The sequence below is a fragment of the Podarcis tiliguerta genome (genome assembly GCF_965153285.1).
Source record: "Podarcis tiliguerta genome assembly, chromosome: 6".
NCBI lineage: Eukaryota > Metazoa > Chordata > Lepidosauria > Squamata > Lacertidae > Podarcis > Podarcis tiliguerta.
Window position 1 is genome coordinate 62,073,785 of NC_139539.1, and position 15,438 is coordinate 62,089,222.

Genomic DNA, 15,438 nt, shown 5'->3' on the forward strand with positions numbered 1-15,438 from the left:
CAATAGGGATAAAGCTTTAAGGGAATACATACTATGGGGTTGAAACTCCTCCCTTTGCTATGTGAAACATTTCCCCTTCCCCATTCCTCAGAAATCTCATCCCAATATCTAAGTAACAAAATGCATATACTGCTTATTCAAAGAAAATACCTTTGAATAATGCCTTCTGGTTTAGAGATGACAGCCCTTTTGTGCTATATAGCAAAACAAAGGAAAAAATTATGTGTGAGTGAGCAAGCGAGCACGCGTGTAGTTTTAATTTTCCCCTCCCTCTCCCCATAAACTCCAGATCACTTCTACAACACTCCTGATACAATGCAGATGCAGCTCTGAAAATGAATACCCATCAGAAATGTGTTTTGGAAAACATTTTTACAGCCTTACAACCTGTACCTAGCAACAAACAGCTGCCCTTTGGGCCAGAAGGATCCCCAAATAAGAACAGTGAAGTTACGAAAGTTGGCTATTGATTTCAATGCCGCATTAATTTGTTCTAGATCAATATTTTTAAATACTAGGTTTACTTAATATTTAGTATGTATTTCTTGTATCTTATGTGGTGTTTAACTGCCATGGTCTCTGGCTAAGGCGACTTGTTCAATTGCTCATTAACTATTTTAGCACCCAACCCTTTCTACCATAGGATAGTTGTTTGTGTTCTTTTATTTTCAGTTCTATTAACCAACTGAACAGTAAGTGCTTGAGAAGAGCATGCTGTGAATTTTCTTATTGCACAGGGGGGGATTATAGTGATATTGCAGCATGTAAGAAACTACACTTTCCAAAAACCACTAAGTAATTTTTTTTTAAGTCTTAACAATAGAAGGCAAGCATTTCTAAATGATAACACCATGCAGCATAGGTTAAGAACTCTGCTATTGCTGGTGGTTACTATGATGCAATCTCTTACAGACCTCTTTCAGTTTTGGAAGATGAGCTTTGCTGAAAGTTAGCTAGTTAATCCACTGTAGAGGCACAGGAGGCAAGCCAAGGAGTGTAAATAATACATCTCTCTCTCTGATCTTAACCAACTAAATAAATACTCAGAATATGAATGCAAAATGGAACTAACTTGCAGAAGATTCAATATTTTTGAAATTATTCAGACAGGTGTTACTTAAAACTCAAGTATATGCACACTTCATCTTTGATTGACATGCTTTATTTACATATGTCTACAGAATTATATCGTCATAGAACAAACCAGTACATTTTAATCCAAGCCAAATGAAACCCATAATTTTCCCAGTCATCTCTAACCTATAATTTGCTGAGTTTAAGAACTTGTTAGGTACAATACTTCAGAATACAAAGCACAAGAATAACTAAATTAACATGTAGCATCTAGCAAATCTGATTTTCACACTTTTAGACAGACTTTCAAGAAGTCAGAGGCACAGTTACAAAGACTATTTGTTCTTGTGCAACCTAAGCTATGCTTAGCAAAAAGGAAGAGAGAAAAGAAAAAGAAAAGATACCTAAGAGAAAGCAACACAGGATTACAGGGCATTTTTTTCCTGCAAAATTTATCCAAAATATTTCTACAGCAAAACCATTTTACTTTGTCTTTGATCAGTCCAAAAAAATTAAGATGTTCATAAAATAAAAATAAAATAAAGACAAGTTCTGCTCCATTTGTTGTTGTGCAGTTTGCTTTAAAATGCAGATGATCCAATATACAAGTAAGATATACAGCTTCTTTCCTAGAACCACTAAGCTTCCTTAACATACTTACCTTGGGATCTCACTGAAGACACATTTCTCCCAAGCAAACGGAGCTTAAGAATGGTCAGTATTTAACAAATATTTGCTAGTAAAACAAATTTAATGAAGCATTTTAAGCCATAAATTTACAGTCATCCAAAAAGATATGCGATGATTTGTGATTTGTTTAAGTAAGCATTTATACTTTAGAAGAGTCACAGTGTTTTCTGGGAGAGTTATATAGTTTTCTAGTGTAAATTGAATTTTACTGACTTAGAAGAAACTGATTTTGTTATTACATTTCTACACATTTGGAAAACATTTCACAAAATCTGAGTGCTTTGGATCTTAGTACAGGGCACAACTGTTTTGCCTGGGGACTGAGTTCCTGACCCCTGCTTGCATCAGCGGAGTGTGTGTAAGCCCGTTACGTCCCTGCCCCACACCCTTTCTTAATATACACTAGCGGCCCAATTTCTAGCATGAACCAAAGATTCCATGCATGTGATGGAGGGTGGAGGGAGAGATGGCACACCAGCGTCCAGTTCTGCTACTAAAATTGAATGACTCAAGAGAGTACTTCAGGAACAGCTTTTTGGGGAATGGACACAGAGAGAGATGCCTGAAAAGCTCCAGTAGGAAGGAAAATTACACATTCCTTTAGATGCTGTGCATATATTTTTTGTGCTGCAGCAAAAACAGAGCTATTGATTAGCCAGGATGTGGCTGCCAGAAACTTAGGAAGTTACATGCCACCAGAAAGTACTCACAGATGCAGCATCAGGGCAAAATTGTAACCAAGTTTTGTTTCTGGCTGCCTATCTAAGAAGCAACACAAGGTAGCTTACATGTCTACTTTGATCCTGTCTACTGAAAGAGTAATTGTTTTCTAGTTTGATTTATTTTCACTTAGAAAGCACAACACTTGCTTATGGAAGGCAGTTCTCTCTCTGAAGTATCTCTTGATTTGTATCTGAAGATATACTACAGTAGCTTTTGTGATCCTTGCAGGAATGGCTGGTGGTGGGGAAGGAGTGGCCAGGACCAGTTTAGAAACTAGAGTGCACATTAACATCAAATGAACTGTCCCCTTGGTAGTTTTGTGACTAGCAAACGTGAAGGCTAAATGACAAATCAGGATGGCAGCATAACATAGAAAGTTTTTCAACAAAATTAGAGTCTTAGAACCGGGAAGTAACAAACCAGTCAAATCAAGAAGGGGCAGGCACTTAGAGAAAAAAAAAGTCATGCTACTCACCTTTCTGGAGGCAATTTATGGCTTAAAATATTTCATTACATTTTGTTTCATGAATTAAAATAGCTGCAGTTTTCCATTAAACATGCATCTCTACTAGCAGGATTTAGCACTTCTGACCAAGTAAGACACCAACTTCTTAAAAATGTCTCATGCAGTGGACTATTTTCGTGTGTGTTTGAGTTTTAATATATTATTTCTTTTTAGAACTTGTACGGGATCCAGAATGAGAAGATCCAGATGATGACCTTCGGTGTCTGCAAGATAAAAGATGGAAGAAAGCATGCAAACAAGTAAGTCTGAATTGCAGTGATTTTCATTGGGGAGGGGGAATTGGGAGGGAGAAAGAAAATGGGGAATATATGAACTGGGAACGCAATTATTTGGACTTCATCTCTGTATCATAACTGCATTCCACAGTTCGCATCAATATAGAACTTTTAGGTAATAATACCTTCATTTGTAATCTAGAAAAAATCTAAGAGTGCTTCAGGACTTTAAAAACATTTTTTTTCTGATTTATTTGTGAGAAGTAGATATATGAAGAAATTTAACTAAAAAGTTTGACCATCTTTTAAAAGAAATGGCATCAGCTGGGATAAATGGAATCTACAAAAATGAAAACAGCTATCTTCAAACACACAGTACTTAAACATACTGTTCCTTTTCTAGCCCTTCCACAGTTAACATTTAAAGAACCATTCTTATTCTACAGAAACCCAAACCTTTCAGGTGACAGTGATTTCGTTCGCCTTTTTTTGCGATCACCAGATGAAGATCTAGATCGGCTTCTCTTTCTGCTTCTCTCGGGGGAAGATGATGAGCGAGAGCTTGAGTAAGATCTTTTTCTTGGGGTTGAAGAACCCCTGACGGATCTGGAGCTGGATCTTTATTAAGAAATAAATCAGACTTAATCCTAGCATAAATAACGAGGTTGCAACAATCTACTACATATATATCCAATCTAGAACACATGCTGCAAATGTAAAATGAAATTATATTAGGACATAAATACTTACTGCTGTGCCAATAAGAATTCTGCCTTAAGAGCTTCTTAGTATGGGATTGTGGGCAAATTACTCACAGACTGACCAGAACTGATCATATAATGATCAAGACCAATGAAGAAGCAATTATTCAGCTTTATGCAATTGTTGCTTCTCAGCAACAGCAAACAATTTAAGTCTAAAGTGAGAAATGAACATTTTCACATTCTCTAAGAAAAAGGCTGAGGCATTAGTTTAGACATTTTACATAACTGTATGCATTTCACAGACCTTTGAAAACAAGTATAGTCATTAGGAAGACTGTACGGCCACAATAATCTTATATACATACAGAAGTCGCATTGCATAGGCACATGCGACTGCACACTGCATTGGCTCTCACACATTGTATTTCATTTACTTTATAAACCGTAGCTTCACAGAAAATATAACAAGGTAGTATACAACATAAAGCACAGTACTCAACAGTAAAAGTATCAGTAAGAAAGGATTGGTAGAAGGCTGTTACAAGGGTCTGAAAGAAAGCAGGGATGACTCCTGATTGAATTTTATATGGCGGGAACTCCACAGGATACACGGGCTATCACATTCAAGGTTCAGTTCCTGGTAAAGGTCAATTGAACCTCAGGAGCGTGGGGAACCACCAAAAGTGCCCCATCAGACTATTTCAGTGATCAAGGTGGAGCAGAAGGAATTAAGTGGTCTTCAAAGGATTTTGAACTCAAGTTGTGAATGAACACAAAAACCTTAAACCTGTCTGGTAGTAAATAGCCAACCGGTGCAGCTCTCACAGTAAAGGACTAACATTTGCTCCTGTGAACAATTTGGCTGCTACATTCTGTATAGCATAAGCCAATGCTCTTCCTGTGTCATAGGGTACAACTCTTTATCTTCCCCCCTAGTGCTTATGGACACACACAAAATATCAGGGCAGTCTGAGGGAGACCAGTGCACATATTCAATATTCCCAACTGGATTTCCCACTCTGCTTTGGGCAAAAGTTTTGTGAGGTCCATAACTACATAGACCCCTCTCTCTTTGTGCTGTCTATGAAAGAGAGAAATTCGGCTGTTGATTGAGATTTCTCAGAAAAGAGGACTGGTACGTTTTTAAAGCCTTTTACATCAGTGAAGTATATTTATGACACAACAATTTTTATAACAAGTTCATTACTATTACTATTGTTATTGCATTGAACAAAAATTATATGTGAGAACAAAATATTCAAAATAAAACAGTAATTTCTGGTGATCTTTTCGCCTCTCTCTCTCTCTCTCTCTGACAAGCAGAGAGGTTGCTACCTCATTCACCTTGATTTCGACCCACGAGATCTAGAACGTTCTCTGGAAGTGGAATGAGATCTTGACCTTGAGCTGGAAGAGCTTCTTGACCTGAAACAACATGAAGGATTTTAATTTTTTTGTGACTAAAAATATAAGAATCAAATGGAAATCTACTCTTCCGTGTAATTTGTATTGGAAGCGAAAGTAATTTTTATTTCCTTCACAGCATTTAATAAGTGGTTGGTCAGGATTCAAAAAGCTGCTTTGAGCTAACAGAAGCAGAATGTGCTAAGCTAGTTGAACAGATTTTTGCTTTGAATACCTAACTTCCATACAATGTCACAAGCTGGTTTCTAAACATTCTACAGTTTTAAAAGCAGTTTGCCACTTAGTAAAAAGGGAGTGTCATTAAAGAAATACAAGCATAAGGCCCTCATGGGCTTTCAGGGTTCTTTGGATCCTGATCAATAAAAGATAAAATATTAAGTTACCTTAAAATGTTAAGAATATCATCAGTTATTAACCTCAGTGTATAAGCTGCATATACAAAAAAATCTAAAATTTTACTTTTAAACATTAAAAGTTAGTAACAAATATTTGGCTCAAAACTGAAAACCAGATATTGTAAATAATGTAAAGAAGCCAACTTCCAATGTTATATTTGTGTCAAAAAATAAATGCTAGGATGCTCTGAAGGCAAGAGTTAAAGACTTATTCTAATAGACCAGTGAACATTCTACAATTATTTTTCAAACAACTGTTTTCAGGAAGGGGCAGTTCAAGAAGCCTGGCATGTATGTATAAGCCAAACATGAAGGCACAGTGGATTCCACAATTCCCAAATTAAGACGTGTTCCTGCAGCACTGTTCCATATTAATGAAGAAGTTTGTCTAAAAATTTCAATTCCACTTGGGAAACATTTTTTATTGCCTGCTAGGAGTTTACTCTCAAAGAACATAACCACTAGGAAACACATTTGACATTAAAATTGCATTTGTGGGTTAACTAGCACCCAAATGGCATATGAGTGTCAATAACTTCAAAAATTATGTACCAAACTACATTTCTCCAAAGTTTCAACCAGCAAACTGACAAATTTAATATTTTAATTTATTTGATGTTCTGCAATAATTATGTAGAATTATCTTCTCTCAATAGTATTATTCTATATACAGGACAGTGGCTACATAAGGTGATTTCCAACACAGAGAATACAGAATGCTGGGGGAAAATAACCATTGTTAACTGGATTATCCAGGCTATAAATCACCAAAGAATGGTTGTATTTGCCAGGGTTCATAGAGCATTTCCTGCAACTGATACACCATGGAAATGTAGCATATAAGAGTACTTCTGATGAAGCAAAAAACTGGTATCAAATATTTGGTGCCATCACAAACCTAACCAGCAAGAGTGACAGAGAAACCCTGTTTGTTTAGAGATATGAAATTAAAATTATAAGCTACAGTTTACTTGGTCAGTAAGAAAATGTTCACTTACACTGTCTATTACACTAACACGTACCCTGACATTTATAGTGAGCACCTGCAATTTTCTCAGTTTAAGCACAGACTACCTGTGCAGGTTAGCTATGTAAGATTTATTAACTTAACTCAAACCGTGAAAAATAAAAAGTAAAAAAAATCAATCACAAGAGATGTAAATAAAGAAAGTTAGATACTGACATTTTGTCTGGCGTTACCCTTGACCTGTACCCGTTTACCTGGACCTAGACCTTGAGCTTGAGTGGGAGGATGAGCGAGATGAAGATCGTGAATGAGAAGATCGAGACTTGGAACGGCTGCGCCTGGTTGTAGATTTCTTCTTGGTGGAATCTTCTTCCTCGCTAGCATCAAGATTATATTTTGAGAGATCTGCATCTTCTTCATCTTCATCCTGAAAAAAACCCCAACAAGTTATTTTTGCTAGAAACAAAGCATTCGGAAAACTATTTCATTTATACGGCATATGTATCTTTGTCCTGCCTCAAAACAATGTAACATGGTGCAGTTAAGCAACTTGCTACATACTTACCTTTATTTATAAAATAAATAAAATAAACTTCAGCCTGAGCCCAGGGAAACCTGGATGGAATCCTTACTTGGCCATGAAGCAGACCAGCTACGGCTGCCATACATCCGGGAAAACCTTGACACATCCGGGAATCGGACTTGGAAAATGGCAACAATGTTTGGCGGTCCGGGTTGTGGCCACTTTTGGGTGACAAGCCGTGTGTGGAAAGAAACTGCAGCTTCAGAGTTCTGCCTACTTCCCTGCAAGTAGTAGTGCAGGATACCCAAGCAGTCGGGCCCTTCTACGCCCGTTGTCCTGTACCCGGGAGACATCAAGACCACCCCTGTCAAGACACCCCATGGAGGCAGCGACGGCCCCGCCCCACTGCTGCTGCCCATTCCCACCAGCCTGGGCTTCAGTGACTTCACGGTCTACCCGTGGCACTGGGGGGAGAGCGCACACAATGTCACCTTCAGCCTTCCACCTGCCACGTGCAGCCACTCCACAACGGCAGCAGAAGAAGAGGGGGCTGCAGTGGCGTCTGAAGAGCCATGGGGCACTTGGGTAGAGAGGACGGCGATGTGTAAACAGATTCATGTATGCTAAAACAAGAAAAGGCTAAACCACTCTTGTCTGGATTTTCACTTTTGGAAATATGGCAACTCGAAGACCAGGTGGCCTCTGAAACCTAACTTAGGTCACAGAAGTGTGAAGATGAAGTGGAATAACTGAATGTGCGTTGCTCCTAGTTCATTTGAGGATGAAAAATGTGGTTAAAAAAATGAAACATACATGGTCAAGTTGCAATAAAATTTATCTTGAGGGAAAAATTAATTTTATAAGAACAAGCATTTCTCATATTCATCTATATTTGCCTGTTGTCAAAACTGGATATTTCAGCTGGCTACTGTGCATGCGTGCACACACATTTGTGAATATGTGACACATGCATAACCCTAATGTGCTGTCTTTACTAATTCAATACGAGGGGGTCACATCTGGCACTGCTTCCTTTTCCTGTAGCATACATTATCCTATGCCAATTTGGCATACAGGTTAGTACCTGGTTATGTGAAGAACTGCTGCCGCCTCCTGTAGGAACCTGCTTCTAAATTATAGCCAACTTGCCTGAGACGTTGAGAAAGGCAGTCTAAGAACTGGTAGGGCTTGCCACTGCTCACACCAAGAGCAAGTGCATGTATCATCTCAAAGGTACTCAACCTTTCATGTAACCATTTTCTTTCATACTCCTGCAGTTGTGAAATGTGGTGGTTGCCATAAGGCACTTGAATAACAGGTATATGAGTGCAATCTATGTGTTATTGTTACAGCTAACTTACAACTAATGGTTATTGCTTTGCTGACTTCTGTAACCATTATGGTTGCATACATGTTAATGGCACAATATCTTTTTTTTAATGTTTAAAAAACTGTAGGGTCAGGTAGACCCCACACACTGTTCTCATACATTTATATACTTTACCTTGTGGGGTACTGTTGATCCCAATGAGTTCATTGCAACTATACTGAAAAGGAACCTTCTCAATAAAGGCAGCACTTCTAAAATTTGTGCATGCTGTCATACTTAACACCTCCCCAATATATTTATTTTTATGGCTGTATTGGAATATAGCCAACTCCAAAACTAGATTCAGTATTTTCTTCTTTTTTTATGGACGGGCAAGGAAAACCGTGCCTTGTTTGTTGTTTGCCACTGAACACAGGGAGAAGGCACCAAGAGAATGGATGAATGCCCAAATTGCTAGTTCACTCACATTAGCCATCTATGAGTTCTGAAAAGCAGTAAAATTGAGGTTTAGCTGTGTGAATTTAGCCAAGAAGGAAACGAGAGAAGAATGGTTTTACCTCATCCAACTTATACTTCGACAGATCTCCATCCTCATCCTCCTCTTCTTCTCCTTCTCCTTCAGATTCCTTATCTTCAACTTCCTTTAGGATAGATGCAGGACCAACAGGTTTCCCTCTGTATTTTTTCTTTTTGCGACCAAACTGCAAGAGGTTGCATTGTATTCATAAGAGAGTGTACTGTTGCTCAATGCATGCACGATCATACACAAGCACATTGCAGCAACCCAGAAGCAGTCAGAAAAGGGGGTGGAGCGGGCTTACACACACCCCAATACACGCAGGGGCCAGGAATGCAACCCTCAGGCAAATCAGGGGTTGCCTGTACAACCCACATCTACAGAACTACTTTTAAGTACTTGGACGAAGCTTACTGCTATATACTTAACTTATGCACATTTAAGTTGCACTCATTCGGCTTTATGCGCTTCGCAATTTTTAAGAGAAAAATTATAAAGGGGACAAGTGCCTGAGAAAAGACTTTGGCAATCCCACCTGCCATTGAACCCATGTGTTTTGACTATGTACGGTTTTGGCTTTATGCGCTCCTCGGTTGCCTGTACTCAGTCTTGACAATTACATACACATTCACCAGGTACATACTGCCTACCTCATCATATTCCCCATCTGACTCTTCACGTTCTATGTATTCAACATTCTCTCTTTCATTAAAGCCCCCTCCATATCCTGCAAAAAGAAGTTTCAGGAATGTCAAAAAGCAAACATAAGGACACAGAAGACTATTTTTCTTCTTTATACATTGTTTCTTTCTACAGCAGAGAGTAGAGAGGTCACTTAGTCTCAGTGCCAATTTTTCCAAGCTTGTCTAATACCACTCAGTGTTAAGTTGTGATCAGTGTAATTGCTGCTGCTGCCTCTACCAGTAAGTACATGTCACTTCTAGCCAAAGTCAATTGGATCAGAGAGCTGCGTATGCACGTGCTCTACTCAGTAGATAGTGATGGTTGCTTCCCACATGCTGAGCACTCCCAAGAACTGAGAAATGCTTGAGCAAAACTGACTAGGTAGTGGAGAGAGGATTTTCCCATGAAGCACAGGACCATGAAGACATCTGCTTTCTTCCTGCACTTGGAACTTGGAGACCCCCTTCCACAGCTGCTTTGCCCATCTCTGTGGCATTCATTTCAACCACCCATTTCCTTTGAAGTTAGGAAGAAGCTTCCTCCTCTCTGGCACCTCTCAATCTGAGGCAGTATTCAAAGCTCAAGCCACTTATGTTCTGCAGAGTGCTTGTACCTTCCTACTCCACATGGTCTGCAAGAGGCAAGGATACAATGGTAGAGGGGAGTGGTAACTCTCATACTGAGCACTCCTTAGTGCTGAGAGGTGGCAGAGGAAGGGCATGTGCTAAGCATTGATGGAGCTGGGAAGAGGGGATTGACAAAACACGCAGATCAATGTAGTGGTGGTATTTGCTATGTATGGCAGAGGGACAAAGGCCTTTTGTTGTGTGTGCACACATTAAGATAACTTATTGACAAGTGCTATAATGTAGCATACAGAACCAAAACCAGCTTAACACATAAAGATCTCAAGGGTCTAGTTATTAGCAACACAAGGGGGCTGAGAACAAGGCCAAGTCTCTTCACCTACGTTCTCTCAACATATGAAGTAAGATGTCTAGAAATCTCAGTAACTCTTGAAGAAGTTCTGGGATCTCTTATTTCACCAATATGGTCTACCGAGATGTTCTGGTGTCCTTTCAGGAGCTTTTCATTTTCTTTCCAGGACACACCCAAATCTCTCAGAAACTTGACTTCAAATTGCCACAACCCCAGAGAAAATGGCTAAAGCAAAAGCAAAATTAAGCAATGTGTGGAATGCTTTTGGTTCCAAGCCAACAATTCCCAAAGTTCAACACTGCTTTATCACAAAAGCTGCTCACAAAGGAGGAGGGAACATGGTTGCATGTGCTGTATCTCTAAAAACATTATTTTAGATAATTTGAAACATATACCTGTCCTTTCCTCAAGTTTGGCATATTTTGGAGTGTTGCACATATTGCATTCTGATCTCCTGGCCCAATTAACGTTGCCACATCTTTGGGAAGAAAAACATATGGTTGACAGTTATACAGGAACTACATTGGTTCAAAAATTAAGAAATTAAACTAGTCAATACCTTAAATTTAAAAACCCATTTTTAAGACCTATAGGAGTCATTTTATTACTTCCAAGATACTTTAAATATACAATAGTGAATATCACTGATATTTCAACAACTTTTAATCAAAATACAGAACTGACAACAATCTCCTTTTATAGCAGCTACATTGGTGAAGACTTGTTTTGCGTAGTGAAAACAATTCCAACAACATACGCTACAAACCTATTCTCCTACTTGGATTACTTCTGAACAAAGTACAATTAAGAAAAAGCAAACAAAACCCTGTATTTCGAGTCAGCAGGCAACCAAACTGATTTCTTTTTGCGGGTCAGCAAAATGAAGTTTGGGGAAATACTCTTCTACCACATACAAACTGTAGTGCAATTATGCAGTTCCCATATGATGTCAGTGAAATAAGGGAAAGGAGAAGAGAAACAGATGCCAATAAACTGATGCCACCTAATTCAGACTAAATTACTAATACAAATAAATGCTTATAAATTCAGAAAGTTGACTTTCAATAGGCATCACATGGCTGCGGGTTTCGGCACTTTTATCTCAGGCTATATGAAAACCTTTAGGTCAATTTTATTTTCCAATATGAATTGCAAAAAGAGTGCTTAAGAATGAAGAGGAAATTAAAATATTTAGTGCTGCCAACTAAAGAATTTATAGTTGAATTTTTAATGTTTTAATATTTTTATAATGCAGGTGGTTGTAAATAATATGGCAGTAGCACAAGCATAACACTGGAATCCTATGTGCACAGTGGGACTTACTTCTGAGTAAACATACATAGGATTGGTTTGCATAAAAAGTAGGAAATACATGCCGATAATAAAGAAATGGGAGAAAAACAGATAGCTAAAAATAGACAATTAGATATTAAAAGAGAAAAATCACACGTTTAATAGAAATTAGAAATGAACTAAAGCTTTAGGATAAACATACGTTTTACACTGCCAATCATTAGCACTGAATAGACCACGGCTTTTTTCAGCAAGTGTCTTCCCTATCTCAGTTCCCCCAGCTTTCATCATCTTGGCCTCTGTGGTTTTTTCTGAAAGGTTAACAAGATTCAGACAATTTATTATAAATTGGAGTTTCTGCAATAAATTTCCCTCTCAAAAGAAGCATAACTTATAATTACCTCGACCACATCTGTTGCAGCTGGTTCTTCTAGCAAAGTTAACGTTTCCACACCTTCAAAAAAAGGAAACATGACTGAAGAGCCATTTTTTCTAAACATGATACTAAACAATAACTTTAAAGTTCTACTGAGTCTAATGGGATTTTTTTCCAGTTAGTATGCTTAGGACTGCAATCTACATTTTAAAACTAAATTTCTAAACACAAATATAGAGTCAGTCTCAAGAAAGTCATGTTTCTTGCACCTCATTAACTTTTTTAATATTCTTCTCCCATGCAAAGGGTATGCAACACAGTATGTTAATAACTCACTGGAAACATTACAACTGTATGACTTTATACCTAAACATTTCAGTAGTAACACCGTTACTGAAATTGAGTTTGTACTACCTCTGGCAAGATAATGGTCATCTTCTAAATAAGGCACTTGGGCAACAGGGCTTTCAGAAGCTTTGTGTATATTAAAAATGCTTTATAGCTGGCATGTTTTAGCTCAGTGATAAGGAACCTGTGATGCTCAGATGTTGCTGGACTCCAGCTACAATCAGCGTCAGCCTAAACTGCCAAAGTTAAAGGATTCTAAGAGTTGTAGTCAGTTGCATTAGTCCAGTGGTTCTCAAAACACTACACTGGTGTGGCAGGAAAAGATGGCAAGTGTGGTGGAAATATTCAAGGACAACCAAAGAACTGATTTGCTGTTGGCTTATGGACCAGGGCTGTTTTAACAAATGCTAGGCATTATACCTGAACCCAGCAAAAGCAGCTGAAAGCAAGCAAAAAGAAAAAGGTGGAGCTTGTTTCCTCACTGGTGAGGTGATCTGTAGTTTGTTGAACAAGCCATGGTTAAAACAAAACATGGCTCAGCAATGCATAAACACAGCCAATGACTCAATTTTATATGTTTTATACCAATATATGTTAAGTGTTTAGAATTCACTGGCTTTTTAAAATACTATCTGAAACACATACTATGAGTGATAAAAATGTGTAAACAGCTGAACAATATAGTTTCCCACCAATGCCTTTTCAAGTTCTTAGCTTGCTCACTACTACATGGTATTTTAACTAGTTCCAGCATGAGATTCGAAAATGTAATAATTTGAACTTGTTCCAGCAGAGATTGGCACATTTATCTTTCATTTCTGCAGACATTATGATTGTCGTTACCCCATAACTTTCTAGTGCTATGGCAATTTAAGGCTGCCAGGTTTCCAAAAACAATTGTCAAAAAACATCCACAGAACATCCCATGCATCCCTCATAGCAAACATAGCTGCTTTGCTTCAAAAGGCAATGCAGCACATTTCGAACAGAAAAGCATCCACTAAGAGGCAGCAATCCCGCACATTGAGCCTAAACCCCACTGAACTCAGCTGAACTTGCTTTGCCAGAATGGCAGTGCAAAAGAAAAAAGAGATGAGTAAGAAAAAGGGGGCATGTGATAAAAGATGTACAGAATTACACATTGCGTGGAGAAAATTTCAAAGTCTATCTCGCTCTCACAGATCCTCCAAGTGTCCCTATTTTCCAGGGACAGTCCCGGATTTCTGACTTGATCCTGGAATGTTCCACTTTTCCATAGGACATCTATTTTCAGTGGGAAAATGTTGGAGGGGATGTCTCTATTTTCACTGCAGACCCTCCAAGTGTCCCTATTTTCCAGGGACATCCCTGATTTAGAGAAGCTGTCCCAGTTTCTGATTTGATCCCCGAATGTCCTACTTTTCCTTAGGGATGTCCCTATTAGCATTGGAGAAATGTTGAAGAGTATGCAGTTTTCTGACTCCTGAGCTGCCTGAAGGCAATCCTGTATAGGGAAGTGTTCTTTTTTAAAAAGAGTTTAATGTTTCATTATGTCTTTATATATGCTCAAAGCCGCCCAGAGTGGCTAGGGCAACCCAGTCAGATGTGCGGAGTATAAATATCAAAAGTGATCGCTATGGAATTGGGCTGTCCCTATTTTCATGGGATAAATGTTTTATCACTTTATTCTTATAATTATTATTAATGTTCTGTTGGGAGCCGCCCAGAGTGACTGGGGAAACCCAGCCAGATGGGCGGGGTATTAATAATAATAATAATAATAAAAAATTATTATTAATGTTGGAGCTTGTGCTCTCACTCACTACAGCCCTGGCCCTTGCAATGAGGCTGAACGTTAGAAGAAAGGTGGGATACAAACTCAATAAACAAACAAATGAACGGCCGGAAAATCCCCACTCCCGGGTTTTCACCCGCAGGCAGGAATATTCTGCAGGGGGAAACGAAGCAGCTCAGGAGGACGACCGGCGGCAACGGAAACAACAACGGGCATAGCGAAGACGCGCGTTTCTCCATCCATCCCTCTCCCCGCCTCGCCGCTCGACAAAAGGACCATTAAAGGGGGTGAGGGAAAGGCGGGCCCAGCAGCAGCCGCGGGCCTACCTCTCCGTTCCCCGGGAAAGCGGCGTGTGTGTGAGAGAGAAAAAAGCGCGCTCCCTCTGCCCGCCCGCGCCTTCGCTTCCCCGGCCCCCGCGACACCACGGGGGCAGAGGCCTCACTGCTACCCGCGTCCCGCCCCAGGCCTCTCCCTCGCCCGCCCGGCCTTTCTCCCTTCGCTGCCTCCTCCTCCTCCTCCGCTCACTTTTTGTCCGGGCAGATCCAGTCGCCGTCGCTGACGCGGAAATTCTTGGTCGACATTTCGGAAGGCAGGCTCGGCCCGGTGTCTTGTCCCGCTCCTTCCTTGCTTCCTCTCCCCTTCCCCTCAGCTCCCCGGAATGACACGAAGCGGAGGGGGGCTGCTGCGCCACTGCCAGCAAATGGGCCTCGGGTGAGGACCCCAGGGGGGTCCTTGCGGGGTGATGGGGTTGCCTTTGGTGCTGCCTGCGCCGCCGGGCCCGCAACTCTCACGCTCTGACCCCCGCGTCAAGCGCTCCCTGCTCTCGCGGCTTCTCGGAGCTGCGGGACTCGCGCGCCTCGCCGACGCACACGTCACCACTTATTCAAATCAGGATCAGGCGTTGCGGGTAGACGGCTCTGCAACGCGCGCGGCGG

At 40.0% G+C, this 15,438-nt stretch overlaps 1 protein-coding gene across 1 annotated transcript; it reads right to left on the bottom strand.

Moving 5' to 3' along the window:
- Positions 1-1,146: 1,146 nt before the first annotated feature.
- ZRANB2 (zinc finger RANBP2-type containing 2) lies at positions 1,147-15,388 on the bottom strand. Its single transcript, XM_083448448.1, has 10 exons — positions 15,029-15,388; positions 12,407-12,459; positions 12,208-12,316; positions 11,108-11,190; positions 9,740-9,816; positions 9,130-9,273; positions 6,974-7,146; positions 5,277-5,357; positions 3,685-3,846; positions 1,147-3,216 (listed from the first exon to the last, which is right to left on the bottom strand). The coding sequence occupies exons 1-10, from the start codon at positions 15,082-15,084 to the stop codon at positions 3,153-3,155; spliced, it is 1,002 nt and encodes a 333-aa protein (XP_083304574.1). The 5' UTR covers positions 15,085-15,388; the 3' UTR covers positions 1,147-3,152.
- Positions 15,389-15,438: the final 50 nt, after the last annotated feature.

What these genes read in the sequence shown, in the direction of transcription:
- ZRANB2 (XM_083448448.1), bottom strand. Translation starts at nt 15,084, where the DNA reads ATGTCGACCAAGAATTTCCGCGTCAGCGACGGCGACTGGATCTGCCCG. An exon ending in TGGATCTGCCCGGACAAAAA is followed by an intron (nt 12,460 to 15,028) that starts GTGAGCGGAGGA and finishes CTTTTTTTGAAG; the next exon opens with GTGTGGAAACGTTAACTTTG. An exon ending in CGAAGTATAAGTTGGATGAG is followed by an intron (nt 7,147 to 9,129) that starts GTAAAACCATTC and finishes GGTTTTTTTCAG; the next exon opens with GATGAAGATGAAGAAGATGC.